The 23,727-nt window shown below is 40.8% G+C and overlaps 1 protein-coding gene across 1 annotated transcript in view; it reads left to right on the top strand.

The window, feature by feature from the left end:
* The window catches only part of zcchc9 (zinc finger, CCHC domain containing 9), a 31,574-nt gene that overhangs the window by 1,995 nt on the left and 5,852 nt on the right, over nt 1–23,727 (top strand). Inside the window, exons 2-3 of the mRNA XM_020510149.2 lie at nt 3,511–3,603; nt 22,137–22,205. Coding sequence (XP_020365738.2) covers nt 3,511–3,603; nt 22,137–22,205 — 162 coding nt within the window. The remainder of the gene's footprint in view (nt 1–3,510; nt 3,604–22,136; nt 22,206–23,727) is intronic.

The raw sequence follows: 23,727 nt of genomic DNA, 5'->3' as shown, positions 1-23,727 counted from the left end.
CCTTTGTAAACACAATAACTACAAAGCTGATATTCTCTAAATCTAATACTCCAAAATTTCTTTCGGTTCCCTATGAACACAGCGCAATTTGTTTTTCTGTTTTAGTTTTTGTGCTTATTGAGTAGAGGGGTGGCAAAGCTGAGGAGCAAAATACATTGTTTTAATTTTGTCCTTCAAACGTTATTTCAAACACTCCTAGAATTTCATAGAATCCCTACAGTATGGAAACAGGCCCTTCGGCCCAACAAGTCCACACCGACCCTCACAGCATTCCACCCAAACCCATCCCACTTCACCCACCTAACCTACACATCCCTAAACACTAGGGACAATTCAGCTTGGCCAGTCCACCTAGCCTGCACATCTTTGGTAAAGGACTCAGTACCGTCCTCAGTAAAGGGCTTGCCTTTATTTCCCTCTGGCCTAACATCAACGAATACCACTCACGCTTGGACTTTGAACAGTTTTTCCTCTGCCGCCTCTGCCTCCACGCTTACTTCTTTAATCGTGAGCCCAACCCTCCCTCTACTGACCCCTTCTCCCGCCTCCAACACACCCCCTCCTGGACACCACCCCAAGGCCTCCTACCCTCCCTCGACCTCTTCATCTCCAACTGCCGTCGAGACATCAATCGCCTCAACCTCTCCACCCCTCTCACCCATTCCAACCTCTCCCCCACAGAACGTGCAGCCCTCCGCTCCCTCCATTCCAATCACAACCTCACCATAAAACCTGCGGACAAGGGAGGCGCAGTTGTAGTATGGCACACTGACCTCTACATCGCCGAGGCCAGGCGCCAACTCTCCGGCCTCCCACCACCCCCTTGATCATGACCCCACCCCCAACCACCAAAACCTCATATCCCAAACCATCCACAACCTCATCACTTCAGGTGACCTCCCACCCACAGCCTCTAACCTCATCATTCCCCAACCCCGCACCACCCGTTTCTATCTCCTTCCCAAAATGCACAAACCTGACTGCCCTGGTCGTACCATTGTCTCCATCTGCTCCTGCCCCACCGAACTTATCTCTACCTATCTTGACTCTATTTTCTCCCCCTTGGTCCAGGAACTCTCCACCTACGTCCGTGACACCACCCACGCCCTCTACCTCCTCCAAAACTTCCAATTCCCTGGTCCTCAACACCTCATCGTTACCATGGACGTCCAGTCCCTATACACTTGCATTCCCCATGCAGATGGCCTAAAGGCCCTCCGCTTCTTCCTGTCCCGTAGGCCCGACCAGTGCCCGTCCACTGACACTCTCATCCGCTTAGCCGAACTTGTCCTCACCCTTAACTTTTCCTTCAATTCCTCCCACTTCTTACAGACAAAGGGAGTGGCCATCGGTACCCGCATGGGCCCAAGCTATGCCTGCCTCTTTGTAGGATACGTGGAACAATCCCTCTTCCGAAGCTACACTGGCCCTATCCCCCACCTCTTCCTCCGTTACATCGATGACTGTATTGGCGCTGCCTCGTGCTCCCACGAGGACCTTGAACAGTTCACCCACTTCACCAACATCTTCCACCCCAACCTTAAGTTCACCTGGACCATCTCTGATACCTCTCTCTCCTTCCTGGACCTCTCTGTTTCCATCCCTGGCAATCACCTGGAAACCGATATCCATTTCAAGCCAACCGACTCACACGGCTACCGAGAATACGCCTCCTCCCACCCACCTTCCTGCAAAAACGCCATCCCCGGTCCCAATTCCTTCACCTCCGTCGCATCTGCTCCCTGGATGAGGCATTCCACTCCTGGCCATCCTGGATGTCCTCATTTTTCAAGGACCGCAACTTCCCCCCAACAGTGGTTGAAAACGCCCTCAACCGCGTCTCCCGCATTTCCCGCAACTCATGCCTCACACCCCCTCCCCGCAATAATAACCAAAACAGAATCCCCCTCGTCCTCACGTACCACCCCACCAACCTCCAAATCCAACGCATCAACCTCCAGCACTTCCGCCATTTGCAATCTGTGACCACTACCAAAGACATTTTATCCTCCCCCACCCTTATCTGCCTTCCGGAGGGACCAGTCTCTCCGTGACTCCCTCGTCCGCTGCACACTCCCCACCACCCCCGGCACTTTTCCCTGCAACCGCAGGAAGTGCTATACCTGCCCCTATACCTCACCCCCATCCCAGGCCCCAAGAAGACTTTCCATATCAAACAGATGTTCACCTGCACATCTGCTAAGGTGGTATACTGTATCCGCTGTTTCCGATGTGGCCTCCTCTACATTGGGGAAACCAAGTGGAGGCTTGGGCACCACTTTGTGGAACACCTATGCTCGGTTCCCAACAAACAACTGCACCTCCCAGTCGCGAACCATTTCAACTCCCCCACCCACTCCTCAGAATACATGTCCACCGTGGGCCTCCAGCAGTGCCACAACGATGCCACCCGAAGTTTGCAGGAACAGCACCTCATATTTTGCTTGGGAACCCTGCAGCCCAATGGTATCAATGTGGACTTCAAGCTTCAAAATCTCCCCTCCCCCGACCACATCCCAAAACCAGCCCAGCTTGTCCCTACCTCCCCAACCTGTCCTTCCTCCCACCTATCCCCTCCTCCCACCTCAAGCCCCACCCCCACCTCCTACCTCCTAGCCTCATCCTGCCCCCTTGACCTGTCCGTCCTCCCTGGACTGACCTATCCCCCCTAACCCCAACACCTACACTCACCTTTACTGGCTTCACCCCCATCTCTTTGACCTGTCTGTCTCCTCTCCACTTATTTTCTCCTTTATCCATCTTCTAGCCGCCTCTCCCTATTTATTTCAGAATCCCCTTCCCCTCCCCCATTTCTGAAGAAGGGTCTAGACCCGAAACGTCAGCTTTCCTGCTCCACTGATGCTGCTTGGCCTGCTGTGTTCATCCAGCTCTACACCTTGTTATCTCAGATTCTCCAGCATCTGCAATTTCTACTATCTCTGCACATCTTTGGACTGCGGGAGGAAATCGGAGCACCCGGAGGAAACCCACACAAACATGGAGAGAATGTGCAAACTCCACACAGTCATGCGAGGGTGGAATCGAACCTGGGTCCCTGGCGCAGTGAGGCAGCAGTGCTAACCACTGAGCCACTGTGCCATCCTCTCTCACTCCTAACTCAGTCATAATATCTAGAAACAAAGTAAACTGCTCCTTCCCTAAACTAGCCAGTTTCCTTCAATTCACAATCTAAGCAGAATATTCCATTCTTCGCCACTGTGACATTTTTCTTTACTCCCAGACAATGCATAGCGTCTTTACATGAGAATGAGCTCGTTTGTCGGTAGTGTTGCCGTGTGGGTTCATGATCCATTGGAAATTTATTGAAATTGTCATCACAGCTATCAGTTACAGAGAGAGAGGTTTCTTTTATATAACTTGGTCATATTCAAGCCCAATGATGATTGGACAGATTGCTAACTCACTTAAGTATCATGTTCCTTGTTCTCGTGCATTTCTGAAATCATTCCTTAACGTTTCTGATAAAATTACTTTGCTTCAATTTTACAGGAGAATTTCCATTTGCAAAATGTTTTATCTGTGGTGAAATGGGGCATCTTTCAAGATCCTGCCCTGATAACCCGAAGGGACTATATGCAGATGGTAAGTATGTGGATTTTAAAAGCTAAGTTTTACATTGCACCACATCTGTTGTTCAGCTTCACTTATAAGACTGAAGGTTTGTTGCAGGCTTTAATATGTCGTAAATCCAGGTTAGGACACAGCAACACTTATAATCTTTAACACTTGTAATCTTTCTCCTCGTTAAATGGACCATGTGTTGAGAATGCTGTCCCCATGCTAAAGCATGCTTCCTGCTCTGTCGTGTCAATATTCATCACCTTTTTATTAAGTCTTAACAATTTGTCAGGAGCCACTCATGCTCGAACACAGTGGGCCATGAAGATAGTGGAAGTTTAAAACTGTGAAATGTGACACTGATTCTTGATTCCAAATGTGCTTCTCTGGGCAGTTGCTAAGCAAATGCTAGGCATCTCCCACCAAAGGAGCAAAGATTTACTGGATTGGTACTTGCATTAATGCTGTAAATGTCATCCTTGGAAGTAACAGTGAATTCCAGTTCTGCAGAAATGTAGAATCAGAAGTATACCAAGTAGAAGATAGGAAATCTGCAAAGGACAACTGATAGAGAAAACAGATCTCAGCATCATAAAGTCATAATCTACTTCATTTATAAATTCCATAATTAATTTCTATAAATTTCTCTCTTAAAAATTTTGAACTGTAAACTGTTTGTGCATATCATATAATTTGTAGTTTTTAAAATGCATTTACTAGTAGAGATTCAGGATAGAATTTTCCCCTTCCTGTTGTGGCATGAGCAATGATAAGAAATTTGGGGAAGTACAGAGAGAATGAAAAAAATCAGAATCTCAATGGAGAGAAAATGGTTTGCAGTTTTCCCCTTGAGCTTTAAATGGTGATTTCAGATCCTTGCTGTTAACTTAAAGCTAACATATTTACATGCATTTGCATCTCATTCATACCACAACCTACCCTTATTTATATGCCACTACCAATGTTCTTCTCCTTCCCCAAGAAACTAGATGGCTTAAATTCCTGACATGCAAGTCAGAGTGAGCAGATACCTGGTAGCTGCAACTTGCTGACTTCTTGTCCCAGCTATCATTCAACAGTGTCTTTTGTACAACACCCCTGCATTCAACATGGATACCATCCTCCTCAACCCTTTTGTCGACAAGAGTCAGCATTGGCATACCGCCACTTTCGCCACATCATTATGCTGCCTCTTGGTCCAACTCAAGACACCATTTCATGACCTCAACTCCGTACTTTGCATTCTAGAAGACCTCCAACTTCCAATGCACCTTATTGCTTTTAGCTTGCTTTCTTAGCAGTCACCAAACATACTTTCCGTAATTGCTGATTATTATCCTTACAACCTTTCTTGAACAAGGCCATAATGCTCGTAATTCTTCATTCTTCTGATACTTCCCCTAATTCCAGGGCAATGTCCCCACAATTTCTAGCCTCCTTTCAAAATCTTTGGAAACATTTCATCTAGTCCCAGTGGCTTGTCAACTTTAAGTAGAAACAGTCTGTCCAAGGCTTCTTCCTTGTTAATTTTGAACCTTTTTACTGACAGAGTTTCCTCTTGTGTCACCATGGCCCAGGGAACATCTCCCTCTTTTATAAAGACAGATGTTAATTGCTACCTCCTTTTTCATCCAAGGAGCTCTCCATTTGTTTGTCCTACTTTTCTATTAGAGGGAGTATACCTGAACTGTACTTGAACCATTTGCTCTTTGAGAGTGACCCATTATTTAATTACTGATTTTCCTGCCAACCTCTTGTACCAGTCAATCCTGCCCAGTTCTGCTCTTGCCTCATCAAAGTCAGCTCTCCACCAATTGATTTTTCGTACTCCTCACGAACATCCTGAACCATATGATCAGTGTCTCCTAAATGCTCCCTTGCCCTTGATCACTTGGCCCACCTCGTTTCCAAGGACAAAATTCAACAATGCGTCCTTTCTTGTTGGACTGGAAACGCTGCTGTGGGAAGCTCTCTTAAACATGTTCTGGGAATGCTCATCCCTCACTACCTCTTACGCAACCACAATCCCAGTCTACAGTTAGGGAATTAAAGTTCCCCTGGCTGCATTTTACATCCAGATTTGTTGATGTGGCTTCCTGTGGAGGTCAGCTGGAAAAAGGACAGACCCTCTTTCCAGCATCCCATCCACCAGCATCTCTAGGTCCTGTCCCCAAAGCAAGGAGTGAGCTTTCCTTTTTGTGCCAGAATGGTCCAGCAGCACAATGTGAGGGCTAATTCCTGTAGTGTGGGCAGGTAGGTTTTATGGTACCAATAGCATAAACATGCGAATGTACCAGCAATGGCGAATACTTGCACTTTCCTGCTGCACAATTCCATGAGAAGGATACCAAAGAACTGGTTGCATAATTACTGAGGTTAAGAGCAGAAAATTGCCAGAGAAAAGTCGCTCTAAGCCAATGGCGGGCTGGGTTCCACAAATGCTATTCACAAAGTCATGTCGATTGCAAAGAGTTTTGCTCTTGATGTTCAACTTTTAATGTTTTTTTCCTACAGAGTCAAACAGCATATAATATTCCTTTTATGATAGGACTTAAACTCTCAAAATTTAGTTTTACCCTGCAGCTGGCAGATAAACTTGTTATTAAGATGACAAGTTTAAATCACTGTTTCTGGGTTGAGGACTTCCTTGATAATTTAGTAATGTTCCTGGCAGTTTATTCTAGATGTTCATACCGACTGGTTTGATCTTGCACTCCTGGTCTTTTTTGGCTGGCTTTCTATTCACCGGTTGTGTCGATGAAGAGTGTTGACAGAGTGTAAAACAATCAGTGCACTTATTAAAATCGAATTTCTCACTTGCTGCAGTGCCTTGATAGTGACTAATTTAAAAAACTCTCTAGAAAGCAGGAACTGTTATTTCAATACGTGAGTTGACTCTACAACGCACCACTGCCTCTGTGCACCAACACAATTAGTGTCCGGGTCATGGAAGCCAAAAACGGGAGAGTACGAGATAGGAGCCGGAAAGGGGTGAACAGCTGGCACAAGGAGAAAGAGAGGGGGATAACTGACAGAGTGTATCATCAATTTTTACACTGAACAGCAACTACAGCATTCTCAGTGAAAGCAACAATCAGAGACTCCATTGCAGTACAGGAATTTAACAATGAATAGGTATTGAAATTATAACTAATAATACTTCGAATTACAATTGAGATCACCACCTATCAATCAGACAGATAAATTTCATACAAACTCTATCTGCTTTGTTATTTTGTCATATTGCCTGATATTACTTGGCTGTCAGACCAAAACAGGACTTGAACCACATGTTGCCAAAAATCACATTAACGTGAACAGTGAAAACCTAAAAAGTGCCACAGAACTTGCAATTTTATAGCACAGGAGGAAGCTATTCAGCCCATCATCTTTATGCCAATCCTTTCAGACAGTTTTCCATTGCATCCTACTGCTGTGTACCCGTTACGCTTTTTTTTAGTAGAACCAAGTGTATTCTTTCTCTCTAGCTCCCCCTCTCCACTAGCACAACGTATCTTTAAATGTTTACCCCAGTTGCCAGTATGGCAATTGATATACTTTATAAAGGTTAGGTTCAAAACAAAAAGATCCATCAACAGGTTTTGTTAAATGACAAAATTATTGATTTATTATAAAAACAATACTTGACAAAGTTGCAAAGTTGACGAACAAGTAAAAAAATGAAAATATAATTTTTTTTGTATTAGTCTTCTAAAGAAATCAAAACAAGCACACACCAGTTGAAGGAAAAACTTTCTCTGCAGCGATTAGCCTTTTAAAAAAAACGCAACCAAATAATTGTTAATTCTCTAAGGAAAGCCTAAGATCCAAAGTACTTCAAATGGCTTTTGGTCCGGCTTCTGCTACATGTAGATGCTCACCTGGGCACAGAAGATCAGTACCAGACACATGTGGTTGATCCTGGGATATCTTCTGATGCAATTCAATCAGGAGATGTTAAGATGAAATCTTGTAGAAAGTCTACATGTGGGAATTATGAGGGAACCAAATGTAATTTCTCTAAGTTTGCAGGCGACACAGAGCTGAGTGGCAGAGTGAACTGTGAGGAGAATGCAGAGATGCTTCAGTGTGATTTAGAGAAGTTGAGTGAGTGAAACAATGTATGGCAGATGAAGTATAATGTAGATCAATGTGAGGTTATCCATTATAGTAGGAAAACTGGAAGGCAGGTTATAATCGGAATGGCAATAGATTGGGCAAGGGGAAAGTGCAGCCAGACCTGGGTGCCCTTGTACGTCAGTCGCTGAAAGTAAGCATAAAAGTGCAGCAGGTGATGAAGAAGGCAGATAGTATGTTGGCCTTCATAGTGAGAGGATTTGAATTCAGTAGCAGAGAATGCTGCAGTTGTACAGGGCCTTGATGAGACCACACCTGGAGTATTGTGTGCAGTTTTGGTGAGGAAGGCTGTGCTGACGATGGAGGGAGTGCAATGAAGGTTTACGAAACTGATTCCTGGTATGGCAGGACTGGCATATGAAGAGAGACTGGATTGCTTAGGACTGTACTCGCTGGAGTTGAGAAGAATGAGGGGGGAATCTTACAGAAGCTTGTAAAATTCAAACAGGGCTAGACAGTGTAAATGCAAAAAGGATGTTCCCAGTGATTGGAGAGTCCAGAATCAGAGTTACAGTCTCAGGATATGAGGTAGGCCGTTTACGACTGAGATGAACAGAAATGTCTTCACTCAGAGAGTGATAAGCCTGTACAAATATCTGTTACAGAAAGTGACTGAGGCCAACATCTTCAAGAAGGAGTTAGATGTAGACTTTACACATTCTGACATTTTTACTGTTTTCAAACCTTACCGTTCCACATTTCAGTCAGCCTAGAGCTCAAAGCTGTGGAGCCTGTAGTGCCCAGTTAAGCCAAAATTACAAGCATGGTGACAGGTTCATGGTGGATATGAGCACTCTGGTGTTGCTTCTGGATATAGGCAAAGCCAAAGTGGGTGTGGTTCAAGTTATGGACAAACACAGTCAGGATTGAATTCTTAATCGTCAAAAGGTTATTGACAGTTGTGGAAATGAGAGCTCCTATAATACTCATGGAAACCAATAGTTGTGACGAGTTATGGACAACATTCAGATTTCCCTAGCAGCTATGGCTCAAAATCTGAGACGCAATTTTGTATCCAGTTCTGTAATTGTTGCTGATGTGATATGATAGCTCCTCATTTTTGCTGCAGTCTGATGATGAATCATTGGAAACTAGTAAATTTGGTATTAAGGTCATTTTCATAGTCTTTGAATAACGTTGATTTTCTACTACATCACTAGATTTCTAGACTTGAAACATTAGCTTGCTCTCTCTCTACGGATGCTGCCTGACCTGCTGTGATTCCAGCATTTTTTGTTTTCACTGATTTTTTAATTCCATTGAGCAGCTACATCAACTGACTGGTAGACAAGTTTTTGCTGGACTTAGTTTGATTTGGCTCACTTAAGTATGTGCATATGCATTCTGTTTCTGATGACAATGTAACCATTCCAATGATTTTCAAGAACCTATTCTGATATGTGTGTCCCCACATCAGGCCAATGGCTGTTTCTGTTGTGATGGCATATTTGCTGCTGTGCATTTTATTCAAGCCAGATTCCTCCTCCTCCTCCCCATTCTTGAATCAGTTTTCTCCAAGTACAAAATTCCCTTGCTGCCGCACTAATATTTGGCAAGTTAGCAAACTTTAGTTATATTAGCTTGAAAGAAGATTTGTACTTCATTTGTTTTACTGGAGGACCCATTTCAGTTCTTCACTCTCCATGCTTTGGATAGTGTTCTAAGCTCCACAACACAGCTCCTATCACCTGTTTGATCCCATGCACTGACTTCAGCTTTGAGGTAAGACGTGCAGGGTTGAAAAATTGAGGCTGACTAATTTTCACATTCTGAGTTCGAAAGAGGAGGTTAATTTATTCGCTGAGTATATGCAAACACATGATATTTCGAGCTGAAAGAAATGAGGCTATCTCATATTTTGTGATCTATGGCAGTAAACTATCCCTAGAGATTTTACAGAAACAGTTATCAAATTAAAATTGAACACTGAGCCCCACACACGTTAAAAGTAGGTGACTGAAACCTTGGTCAAAATGTACAATTTAAGGAACAAACTAGTTGAGAGGTGGAGAAGTTTATGGTGGCAATTCCAATGTTTACAGACCTGGCAACTGTTGAAATGATTAAAATGTGAGATATTTATGAGGTGAGCTTAGAGATGCATTATGATCTCGGAGTGTTATAGGGCTGGAGAAAGTGTAGGTGTGCGGAGGGGGGAGGCCATGGAGAGATCTAAAAATGAGAATGCCAATAATATCAAACCATTGCCAGCTGAAAGCCAAAGCTGGTGAGTGAGAAAATGGCTGAAGGGTCAATAGCATTTTATAGTAGTTAGGATACAGACAGCAGATTTTTTGATCAGCTCAATGTTGCGGAAGGACCAAAGTGGCAGGCCAGCCAGAGTGGCAAAAACAAAAGGTTAACAAAGGCAGAGCTGAGGCATTTGGCAGCAGCTGCGCTAATGTGGGAATGGGAGATGTGTGAGGATACAGAGAGAGAAGTGGGTGGTAAGGATAATATTGGAAGCTCAGCTCAGGGTCAGGTAGGATGCTGAGACTGAACAGGCTTGTTCGCCCTCAGGTGATGTCAATGCATTTGTCAGTTGCACTTCCAGCAAGGACCAAACACAAAGCCATCTCTGCACAGAAGGCAATTAGGTTGCAGGGATTTAAACTTGGAACTCTGGGAAGGATAACCAAGACTTGGAAATCTGTTTCATATTCCAGGATTTTGCTGAGGAAAGGGAGCTTAAAGATAGGTTTATGGTTGCAAGGACAGAGCTTCCTGATGGGGAACCATGTGTCCCACAGAAGGCCTCCCTAAAGAAATGCACATCCGCTGCTTAATGTCACCTCCCACTTTCTCAATGACATTCCTTTTACTAGTGCCGATTTAGTTCCAACAATCCCCAACTCCACTTGCCTTAATCTAGGCTTGATCTGGGGTCACTGATCCAGGGACACCTGCTGTCCCAAATATGGCCACTTTTCACATGGAGCAGAAGCCACAACCTCATGTAACTAATGCTTGAACCAAATTCAGTCACGGCTTTCAGGTTAGGTGGAGGTAGGTTTGTTACTAACTTGCAGCCACACCAAATCCTGGCCTTTAAAACCAAAGGATGAAGGGTCTAGGCCCGAAACGTCAGCCTTCCTGCTCCTATGATGCTGCTTGGCCTGCTGTGTTCATCCAGCTCTGCACCTTGTTGTCTCGAAGAAAAGCCCCACCTGCTTTGAGAAATTGTGGTCTAGGGTCTATGGAGATGCTGGCCAAAGTAATTTCCCCTGGGTTAGCGTAGCACAGAGGAGATTATATTCTATCTGACTTGGTTACATTCAAGATCTTCTCCTCTGAATGAAAGGGGAATGTCATAATCTCGAAGGTACTCAGCATCTCCTAATTACTAAAATTATAATTTGCTAATTACTTTTAATCTTTAGAAAACTTAATCAACTTTGGCAGCCCAGAATAATTCACCACCCCAGCTAAAATGGTTGTGAAGTAGATAATAAGGATAGAAAAAAAAGTATGTAATGACGTACAAAACCAGAAGTTGCTGGAAAAGCTCAGCAGGTCTGGCAGCATCTGTGAAGAGAAAATCAGAGTTAACGTTTCGGGTCCGGTGACCCTTCTGAGGAAGGCTCACTTCTGAGCTTTTCCAGCAACTTCTGTTTCTGTTCTTGATTTACAGCATCTGCAGTTCTTACAGTTTTTATGTAATTATGTGACCTGGATACTCAAGGATTTGTGCCTGTTATTTAAGCACATGACAAAATATTTTATTTCAAATGTATTACTGAGCAAAAACTAAATGATTTGTCACAGGGAAAGAGGAAGATCAGAAAGGTAATCACTCTAAGCTGTTCCCTCACGTCCTAGCAGGCAACAGTGGAGCACAAGCAATGCATTTCATTCTCCACCAGTCCTCTGAATTAAGACATTTCTAACAATTTTGCTCCTCTGTGATAATTTGCATTGATAATCCTTGCCACAAAGTCCCCAAAAACAGTAATAATTTTTACGCAATTGAGTAGGCAAATACTTTCATTCATTTAAAAAGAACATATTAACTTTGCTCTCAAAGTTCTCTATTCCAGTGCAAATGGTAACAGTACTTCAAGGCTTCCTTCATAGCTGTAATTTTCTCATTTCTAACAGCAACCTGATGAATCTAAGCATAAATGCTTGCTGCAGTTTTAATATATTTTCTAAAATGGCACATAGTACAGTAGCTATGGCCTAGCCCATTGGAGTCTAGAAGATGTTATTGGCAAACCATAGGTGTGGCTACAGTGACATAATTTAACAAAATACACTAGTTTTACTAGAAAGCCCTTTGTGTAATCTCACGAGCGTTTACGTAACAAGCAAGTACTTTCAATATGCAAAGTAGCAAATCACTGGAAAGAATTTAAAAATATCAACACGTTTGACCTTTTTTCTTAATGTTTTACCAACAAACATTCAAAGGCTAAAGTACACACACATTTGCTGTATATGTCCAACAGCAGTGTCAGCTGCTTATTTTTTTTTACTAATTAGAAATGCAATTAGCCACATTTTAGATTACAAATCAGTCTGCACATTGCTAATGGGTAATGTTTGGACAACATTGGTTAAACCAATGTTTTATCCAAAATTATCCTTACCACTTTATTCCTGAATGCTGTGGATGCTAATTATAAAACGTGAAATGTTGCTGGGTCTTTTCATTTTCTCTACTTATCTTTGTGTGCATACATGTCTGTAGTTGCAGAGCTAAGTAGTATATATTGGAGTCCCACATTTCTCTTCATGCATACCTTTCCTCATTTTCCCAGTTATTTAGTACTTCTTTATTCACCTCACATTTATAAACATTGAATTGCATCTCCTACCTATTCCTATTCTGTTATCCATTCTGTGCCTTCCTGCGGTTCTTTAAAATTCATCTTGCCATTTGCCAAACCCTGAAATTTTCTGTTGTGAACAAATTTAGAGGTTGCTTTCCCTACTTCTAAGTTCAAATCATTTATATTTGCTGAGGAGAAACCTGAAGCCAGCACGGACCTCTAGGTCCACCCTTTCCAATAGGAATTGTTGGCATTGTATTAATGCCTTAAATATATCTAGGAAAATCACAATGTGCTGTGATTTACAGTATTGTTAAGCTTTGATATTATCATCTTTTTTAATATGATCTACATGTTATTGAAATATTTAAGTTAAATATAATTTAAGAGACACCAATTTAAAACAAGCCTTCACTCCTTTTTCTGTAGACAGGGACAGATGAATGTGAAAGTCAGTGAGGCAGGTACCGGAATCCAGAATTTAGTTTTGGAAGGATCCTCAGCTAGTGTCCTTGTCTAATAGATATGAGGTTCTTGCTCATGGTGTGGACAAGGGTGCAGATTGTAGGGAGGATGAGCAAACTGACCAAAGCATCATGGTGTAGAGCACCATTCAAGTGGTGGGAGAAATGTTCCATTGGGACAGCCTTCTTTGAATCCTGCTGGGACCAGTGTCCTGGCAACTTGTGTATGGCTGCAGTAAAGGTTTTAATCTAATCAGTGGGACAGTGAAGAATTCAATTGAAAGCAAGTTTAAAATACATAAAGAGAAAGCAGAGATGCAAGCTAGTGCAGAGATTATCAAAGTGTGAAGGAAGGGACAGAAAATATAAATAGAAGAGTACAACAGAAATTAGAATCGGAGAGATTATTGACAAAAAGTCAAAGTTTGAGACTCTACTGAATGCACTCAGCATTTGTAACAAGATAGATGAGTTGACAGCCCAAATAGAAATAAATGAATTTGGCTTGATAGTTACTACAGAGATGGGGTTTGCAGGATGACCACGACCAGGAACTCAATATCTGAGGCTTTTTGACATTCCAGAAAAGTAGGCAAAATGTAAAGCAGGTGCAGTAGTGTTATTCATAAAGGAGGGTATCAACACCGTGATGAGCAGTGAGATACAGGCACAGTAATGTGGAATCACATTGTGTGGAAATAAGGACTAGCAAGGGAAAGAATTTATGGCTGAGAGTTTTCTATAGGCTCACAAAGAGTTGCTTTACTGTGAGACAAAGTGTAGATTGGGAAATAATGGAGGCTTGTAATAAGGGCACTACAGTTGTCATGGTATTTTAATTTGCATTTTGACTGACAAGTAAGGTGGGTGGGGATGACATGGAACACAAATTTCTAGAGTGCATCAGGGATTGTTTCTTAGCCTATCCCTGTGTAATATGCTGCTCTATTTTAGATTTAGTTATATATCATGAAATTCGGAAGCTCTGTGCAGCAATGAACACAATAGGGTAGAATTTCAAGTAAACTTTGGGAGAGGACAACCTGCATCTCAAACCAGTGTCCTCAGCTTAAATAAGGGTAATTATAGAGGTATGAAAAAAGAGTTGTCCAAAGCGTGCTGGGAAAATAGGCTAAGTGGAAGGTCAGTAAATGAGCAGTGGCAGACACTTAAGCAGATATTTCACAATGCTCAGTGAAAGGTTATTCTGGTCAAAAATGAAGGACTGGATAAGAAGGATAAACTGCTGTGGTTAATAAAGGTTGTCAAGGAGAGTATCCAATCAAAAACTAAAGCATACAAAGCAACGTCAACTGCTGGTAAGTCAGAGGATTGGGAAATCTTTAGGACCCAGCAGCAGATGACTAAAAAATGAATAAAAAAGAAACTTGTTAATGAAAGAATATTTACAAAAAATATATAAACACGTATCAAGAGCTTCAACATTGATATAAAAAGAAAGTAGAACTAAAGTGAATATAGGACTCTTGGGAAGTGCAGTTAGGGAATTGATGATGGGGAATATGGAAATGACAGGTAATTTAGTCAAATATTTTGCATTAATTTTCACTGTGAAAGACACTGTATATATCCCAAAGGTTAGCCAGGTGGTAATCGGAAGGAAGATCTTGTAGCAGTTTTTTAACAAACTAATGGGATTGAAGGGAGACATGAGATTGAAGGACCTGATGATTGGCATCCAAGGGTTTTAAAGGAAGTGACTGCGGAAATATTGGAAGCATTGGTAAAATTGTTCCAGAACCCACAGGAATCTGGCAGAGTTCCAGTGGATGAGAAAGTAGCTGACATAATGCCCTGTTCAATAAGGGAGGGAGACAGAAAGCAGAAAACTTTTAGCCAGTTGGCTTAACAGTTCACCAAGAATTGAGATGAGGAGGAATTTCTTCAGCCAGAGAGTGGTGAATCTGTGGAACTCATAGGTGCGGAAGTCTTGCAGGCCAAGTCATTGAGTGTTTTTAACACGGGTACATAGGTTCTTGATTAGTAAGTGGGTCAAGGGTTATAGGAAGAAGGCAGTAGAATAGGGTTGAGAAACATTCAGCCATGATCAAATAGTGAAGCATTCTCAATGAGCTAATTCTGCTCCTGTATCTTATGGTTATTGGGAAAATGCTAGAGTCAGTTGTTAAGGAAGAAATAGCAGGACATATAGAAAAACCTAATACAATCAAACAAAGTCAGCATGCTTTTGAGGAAAGAAAATCATGCTTGGCAAATTTGCAAGACTTCTTTGAAGATATAACAAGCAGAGCTGTAAGTTGATGTAGTGTGCACTGGATAGGAATTCACCGCACTGGGGGTTAATGTATTAACATGGATTGACAATTGGTTAACACACACAAGACAGAGTCTTTTACATGAACACACCCAGGGTATGTATTCTGTAGCTACATTTCCCTCTTTATAGGCCTGCTTGATTCTGCCAATTCTCCAGAACTCTCTCTTTCTGCTTACATATAGAGAACAGTGTTATTGGTCTAAACACAGCAGACTGGATAATTGCACCTCCAGGTTAATTTTCTTACCACTTAAGTTTTTAAACACTCAGCAGTTACCTCCATTGCAAAGTCAAGGTTTTCTTGCCTCTACAAGCCTATATGGTGAATCAAAAGTTCAAGTTCTATTGATAAACACACACAGGCATTATATAACCTCTTATACACATTAAACTGAAATCCTTAATATAACCCACAATAGAGACATTTATTGCTCATTAGGTCATTCCAATGTGCTTTACAGTCAATGAAATACTTTGGAAGACAGAAGGAAATTTACAAAGGAAAAGATCCAATTAAATTTTGGGTGTCTCGTACTAAAAAGTATGGTCTAAAATTGGAACCAGATCTTTCAAAAGTGACTTTGGGGAGCAGTTCGTCATTCAACATGTGGTGAAAGTTTGGAACACTACTGTAATTTGCGAGTGATACTAGATTAGTATTTAAATGGAGAAGACTCCAAAAAAAAGTGCAGTGCAGGGGCACCTACATGTTCTTATATAGATATTTTTAAATCAATCTGTTCAAAGATGCTATTGCACACCTCCAGAGCAGGAGGGACCTGAATCCAGGACTCACTGCTTCAAGGTTAAAGAGAATTATTGTGCACAAGACACAAAATGATAACGTACAAGTAAAGCATGTAATTAAGAAAGCAAAAGGAATATTGGCCTTTATTACTAGACGGCATTTAAAATTATGCAAGTCTTGTTACAACCGTAAAGGGTGTTGTTGAGGCTGTACCAGGAGTACCATGTACAGTTTTAGTCCCCATATTTAAGAAAGGATATACTGACGTTCAGGCTGTTTATAAGAGATACACTAGGCTGATTGATGGGATGAAAAGATTGACTTATTAAGGGCAGCTAAACAGATTAGTCCGTTATTCATTGGAGTTTATAATAATGAGGGGTGATCTGAATGAAAAATACAAGGTTCTGAGGGATAGCTTGAGATGTTGAGAAGCTGTTTCAACAAGTGAGCTAAGGGTCACAGTTACAGAATAAGGGCACTCATTCAAAACTGGGATGTGAAGACATTTCTTTCTCTATGGTTAGTGAATGTCTGAAATTCTCTACCCAAGAGAGTTATGGAGGCTTGATCACTGAATGTATTTAAAGAGGAGGTGGATGGATTTTTAGAATAACAAGGAGTTGAGGGCTATGAGAAGCTGACGCGAAGAAAGGGGCTGAAGCCTGGGCCAAGTCAGCCATGATCTTAGCGAAGTAGGCATGAAGGGCTGAATGGTGTATTCTCCTATTTTTATGTTGTTACAGATATTTGTAATCAATCTGTTCAGAGATCTTATTACACGCCTCTAGAGAGGTGGGATTTGAACCTGGGCCTCCTGGCTCAGAGGTTACCATTACGACTGCACCACAACATCCCTTCTTATGTGATTGCAGCAATACTAATTCCACGCATACAGCAGTATTAATTCCTTCAAAGTAATTCTTTTACGTAAAACTTCAGACAGGTGAAAGGTGTCATCTCTTTTTGCTAACTACCAGGAAAAGTTTTTTTTTAAATTAATTCACCTGATGTGGGCATCGCTGGCTAGGCCAGCATTTATTGCCCATCCCTAATTACCCAGAGGGCAGTTAAGAGTCAACCACATTGCTGTGGGTCTGGAGTCACATGTAGGCCAGGCCAGGAAAGGATGGCAGTTTCCTTCACTAAAGGACATTAGTGGACCAGATGGGATTTTTCCAATAATTGGCGATGGATTCATGGTCATCATTAGGCTCTTAATTCCAGATTTTTATTGAAATCAAATTCCACCATATACCATGGCCAGATTTGAACCTGGGTCCCCAGAACGTTATCTGGGTCTCCGGATTAACAGTCCAGTCCATTGTCTCCCTGTTATGTCAATCTCTACTGTCATCCTATAACACATTAAAACAAAATCATTTCACTACCTGTGCATCATTAGAAATGTAAGAGCAAACAGAATTTCCTATTCTGAAAATATCAGATTGAGCTTTGATATCAGCGAGTCTTCTGATTTAAAGTTACATAACTCAAATCATTTTATCTTCTTTGTTTTCATTCAAGTTATTTGAAATTATGAAATTTTTGAAAATGATGTGTCACTCTATGAAGAGTCCATCGATGGAAATACTGTTCAGTTTGATGAAATGGCAACAGAGTACATTTACTTTCAGTTAACATATTGCTGTACTTGGTATTTCTGATTCCTCACACAGAATCAAATAACTGGTTTCAAAGAAGTTGCACTAGTTTTGCAGTTTTTCAGCATTGTCTTAATCTGACCATATGGTTCCAAGATTGACTACTTCCTGTCAATGAACTAGAATGAACACACTTTTTCTAAAGAGTGATTAGGAGCTGCAGTCATTTCACCTAATCAGATTAGATGCTTCATGATTTGCATTGATCCATGAGATCCATTCCATTGCTCCTTATGGGCTCAACCGTAGAAGATTACTGCTACTTTGTGTTTACTCTTTGTATGTGGATTTCAATATGTGAGGTTTTAGAACACAAACCCCATTCTGTTTATGTATGGTTCAAAGAGCTTGCTGTGATTGCACAAAAGAGACCCTTTCTGATCTCTGTTGAATATATAAGACATTTAATTTGAACCATCCAAGTATTTCAGATGTCAAAAAACATCCTTAAACACAAGAATTTCATTTCCTTGATCAACTCTCTTCCCTACCTTCCCAGCATAAAGTTAAATTTTCTTTCATGTAGATGAGACCTAGATTTAAATAAAAGATGTTCATGTTTTATAATTTTAAAAATAGCAGATAGCTTGAACGGAATTGTGTCACGTTTATTCTAGTTAAGAAAAATAGAATCAGATTATCATATGACTGCATCAGTAGGTTTCACTCAAACCATGACAGGTTTAAATAAGATCATAACCACGCACTGTTCTTCAAACTTTTATAGTTCTGTGGTTTAATTTAGTACCTTTCTCCCCCAAAATTTCTTTATTGCCTCCCATGATATTGACTGTTTTTGGGCTGTTGTTCTGTGGGGTGGACATGGGACCATGGGTTAATCTCAACATTTACGTCTAATTTATATAGATGTGTAGAGATAGGTTATAGTTGTCTTTTCCAGTCCTATCTGGCTGATGCTACATCATTAAAATATGCTGTATCATCATGTAAATTACTTAACCATTTTTCCTCAAAAGGATTTGTGAAAATAGTTTCATTGAATGGCATGTTTTAAAGCATTGTGTATGCGTGTATGTTTTAAAATTCAGACAGAGTTAGAAAGTAGCTGGAAAGGATGATCATGAGCAGTCTTCGATAATGCTTCTCTATGCACTGGAAAATGAGAAATTCATTAGCTTATGTCGTTAATTAATAATTGACTCTCACTTTGGAGAGTCACTGATCCCAGGCAGAGTGTTTTGTCGACCTTTCCTTTCTGTGTGTGAACACCAATGGTAAGACGTAAGAAACAAACATTCACAGAGGCTTTTTGCCAGTAATGTTTGTTAAACAGAAAGCTGCAAAAATTTTGCTGAAGCAAAAATGATAAATTGCTGGAGGTTAATTAGAAATCATCTTGTTTTAGTTAATAAGATCATACACTAACATAGTGTTGCATGTTACATATAGATAAATAGTACAGATTGAACTTAGTATGTGTTCTTTATCTGTCTCACCTCCATTAAGATTAAACTTGAAAGCAACTTGTTTTACAAAGCTTTTGGTCACCTACTCTAATAGCTTCTTTGCAGTCACTTCACACAGTTAGAATTGTTCTTTGGAGCATTTTACTGTGTTCATGGTGTTATATAAATGGCGGTTGTCATTATTCTTAACACCAGCTCTGCATGTTCACCTTATTATGAAATACAGCAATTTAACAAATTGCATCAAACCAAGTCTTTTACTTGTTCTGTCTCAAGGGAAATTGAAAAATTTATGAAAGATGTAAGTATCTAGTTCAAAACTGCTCATACATTGAAATCCTGTGGCTTGGTCTTCATCAATTTTTCGTTCGATTGAAATAAGCCCCAATTCCTCTGACCTCTCCTCATTGCTGAAATGTCTGCTTTTCATATCCAGCTTTTGTTTTACAACCTTGTCTTGGTTCACCTGTTTCAGCTTTCTTATTTCCTTAATACTTGTGCACCTAACGTTTAGTTTCCCATCCAAGTAGCCAAGTGTTTTGCTTCATATCTATGCCTTAGTTTAGGTCCTCCACCCTGAGTAACTGAGCACAATTGAGTCTTCATGATGTTGAGATAATGGTCTGAGAAACTGTAATCAGAAACCCTGTAACCAGTTATAGTTCATATAAGTATCGCCAGCTTACGGGCATGTACCAGGATCAAGCCTGGAACATACTGAGTCAGAATTGTTCAGTTATGCCCAGATTTTTTGCCAATAGTTATAGTGCTTTTAAACCACGAATGAAAATGTCATAACTGTCAATTAGATCCAACTTGAAGTCTGTGATGTTGGAATTGGCATTTGGGTAACCTAATTTAATGAAGAAGGTAACACAAGAATAAGGTATCAAGTGCCTTGTTTTGACACAGTAACAGTTTACTAATACAGTGGGTGTTCCAGCGACGCGAATTGGCTGTAACTCGATTGACGAATAGGGAAACGGTATTTGAAAAATGCAAACTTGTGTTCGCTATAATGCGATTCCATTGAGTATGGATAATATGGATTGCTCTTTTCCAGCACTATTTTGAATGCAGTGTTACTCAGTTTTATAATGCATTTAAATCCTACTAAGTAACTTCAGGCCAATGGTCCATGTAGGAAAGAAAGGTCAGATTCCTCTGCTTCACTTATCTGAAAATCTATCCAGAAATCTGTGCCGATGGAATGTCCGGTCAGATCAATGTTTAAATGAAGGAAGGAATTTTACTAAAAATTGCTGACATGTCAATTTCGGGGGAGTTTCATGGAGAGTTGCTGGCTGTGAGCTCTATCTCTCACAATTTTGCACTAACCTCTTTTGGATGATGGCCACTCCAATGACCTTCCACTTATTTCAGGCAGGTGTTCAAGATTACATCTAAAATTGCCAATGTGTCAGTTTTGGGGGAGTTTCATGGAGAGTGGCTGGCTGTGAGCTCTACCTCACAATTTTGCACTGTTCACCTCTTTTGGATCACGTTCACACTATCATGCAGTACTGACCATTGCTGGGATTTCCAGTGGCAGAACTCTTATTTAAAGCCCAGCTGTCACTTCATTGCAAATGCAAGGTCAGATTCATAAATGTATTGCCTCTTTGCAGCATCACCTGTCTGATAAACTGTCATTATAACTGCAGCTATAAGAATGAAGCTATAAGAAGAATGACAGGTGAGGAAGAATTTTGGAAAATATACTTGCGTCCTTTGTGCCCCTAACACTGCTTTTCCCATAGGCCCCATATAGCACGATTTTCTATAGCATGAAGTTGCACTGAAATGCTGAGTGAAAAGGTTATATTTTCACATGGCATTTGCTTCTTTTGCAAATTACTTTAAATCTATGCCCTCTTGTTCTCGATCCTTTTACAAGTGGGAACACATTCTCCCTATGTAGACACCTTATGATTTTGGAAACTTATCACAAATCTTCTCTTAGACTTGCCTTTTTCAAGAAAAATAGTTCCAACTTCTCCATCATATCTTCGTAACAGAAATTTCACATCCCTGGAACCATTCTTGTAAATCTCTTCTGCAGGCCTTTGAATGACTTCACATCCTTCCTGGGTAAGCCACATAGAACTAAACAAAATATTCAAACTGCGACCTAACTAGTATCTTGTGCAAGTTCATCATTACCTATGAAATAAAGCAAAGATCTGTGGATGCTGAAGATCCAAAGTAAAAATTGCTGGTGAAACTCCGTAGGTCTGGCAGCATCCGTGGAGAGAATGTTGAGTTAACGTTTCGAGTCAGTCACTGGACTCGAGATGTTACTAACAAAATCGATGAAAAAGCATTGGTGGACATAGAATACTACAATTTTCAAGTCTTTTAATGAAATCCCTACAGGAGCTGGTTTAGAAAATTGAAGCACATGAGATAGGACGTAAACCTAAAGGCAAGGATTAATGATTGGTTAACAGCCAGAAAACAGAGTAGGAATGACTGGTTCATTCATTGACAATCTGAGACAATGGGGTACCATAGAAACGGTATTTGGGAGCCCCAACTGTTCACAATACATGTCAACAATTTGGAGGTGGGGTTTAAATGTAATATTTCCAAATTTTTGGGTGATACAAAGCAAAGTGGGGATATGTGTTGTGAGAAAGATATAAAGTGGCTTCAGCAGGATTTGGTCAGGCTTATTGATTGAGCAAGGATATGGCAGATGGGATAGAATGTGGAAAAATATGAATTTATCCACTTTGGTAGGAAAAATAGATGCGTGGAGTATTTCTTAAGTTGTAAGAGGTTGGAAAATGTAGATGTACAAAGGAACCTAGGTTGTCCTTGTTGATAAATCACCAAAGGCTAACATGCAGGTGCAGCAAGCTATGAGGAAGGTTAATGGAATGTCAAGGAAGTCTGCAAAATTATGAACAGTCCATCCACAATTTCCATTCTTACTGGCTTCAATAGCTCGAGCATATTTTGTAAAACATATTCATATTTTGAAAATTCAAAATATGTTCAGTTGCACTTCAGAATTCGTCAACCGTATGGTGTTGTTTTTCAGGCCGTTGCTGCAAGCTGTGTGGTTCAGTAGAACATTTTCAGAAGGACTGCCCAGATCATCAGAATACGAGTAAGTATAAGACTTCATGCGCTTTATTTGATTTTTAGAAATTCTATGACCTTAGCACAACATAGAGATTCTCGAGCAAAAGCAAAATTCTTAAGGTACTGGAAATCTGAAATAAAAATAAAATATTCCAGAAAAACTTCTCAGAAGTCAGGAACATTTATAGAGAAGAAAATGGGATATATATTGCGGATGGATTTTGTTCTAGTTATTCATTACCTAGTTTATCTAGGTATTGCTCTGATATTGATCATCCACCAATCTGAATTATGTTGTTCTCCATTAATGTTGCCTGACTTGTTGAACATTTCTGGGATTTTCTGATTTTTGTTTTGCAGATTCCAGAGGACTGACTAACTGTAATTTCTAATTGTGATGAAAGTCAGCTGTGCTGTCAGAGATTTTTGTTAATAATTTATTAGATCAGATGAATGAATACCAAATTTCAAAGAGAAAGTAATTTACACTGCACGAGAAAGGGTGCTGAAAAGGGTTGGTAAAGTCGGCTTACTGATTAATCAGTACCCTTTATGGCAACAGGGCTCAAAATACATGGAGACAGAATGTAAATTTGCCTTGAAAACCTCCAAAACAACCAACTAGACATATCAAAGATGGCTAAGTCACCCCCATACCATGAATGAATAAGAAATTTCTGTCCATGATCTACAAGACAAAATTCAGGAGAGCAATGGAATACTCTCCACTTGCCTGGATGAGTGAAGATCCAATAACCATCAAGAATCCAAAACCATCCATCTCTTGAGCATGTGTAGTTGCAGTGCAGTTCCGAGTATGTGCTCAGTAACCCTGATAGTGAACATGGGTTACAGCTATTCAAATTGGTTAGCTGGTTGACAAAAGGTATAGTTAGAATGCACTCTAAACATAGAATATCCAAATGGTGTTTCTGTCCATCATTAATTGCACTTAGTAAGTTGTTTTCTTGAACTACAGCAATACGAGTAGTACACAGACCCACAGTACTGTTAGGAAGGGAGTTCCAGGGTTTGACCTTGTAGGTTTACAAGAATGATACCTGAATTTAAGAGGTTAAATTATGAGGAGAGATTGCACTGTTTCAAGATATTAACAGGAAAAGACTGAGTAGATAAACATAAACTATTTCCACTGGTTGGGGATTTTATTCTAGAAATTAGGGCCAGACTGTTCAGGGAGTGTTTCTGCACACAACGGGTGATAGACTGTTCAAAACTTCTTCCATAAATGGCATTGGATGCCTGATCAGTTGCTAAATTTAAATCTGATAGAGGTAATTTTTTCTACAGCAAAGATATTAAGGGACAACAAGGTGCAGGGCTAGATGAACACAGCAGGCCAAGCAGCATCATAGGAGCAGAAAGGCTGACGTTTCGGGCCTAGACCCTTCATCAGAAAAGGGGGAGGGGAAGGGGGTTCTGAAATAAATAGGGAGAGAGCGGGAGGCGGATAGAAGATGGATAGAGGAGAGGATAGGTGGAGAGGAAACAAACAGGTCGAAGAGGCGGGAATGGGGCCAGTAAAG

Source organism: Rhincodon typus, chromosome 3, assembly GCF_021869965.1.
Source record: "Rhincodon typus isolate 14 chromosome 3, sRhiTyp1.1, whole genome shotgun sequence".
NCBI classification, from domain to species: domain Eukaryota; kingdom Metazoa; phylum Chordata; class Chondrichthyes; order Orectolobiformes; family Rhincodontidae; genus Rhincodon; species Rhincodon typus.
The sequence above is the reverse complement of the archived record's forward strand: the minus strand, read 5'-3'. Positions and strand labels throughout refer to the sequence as shown.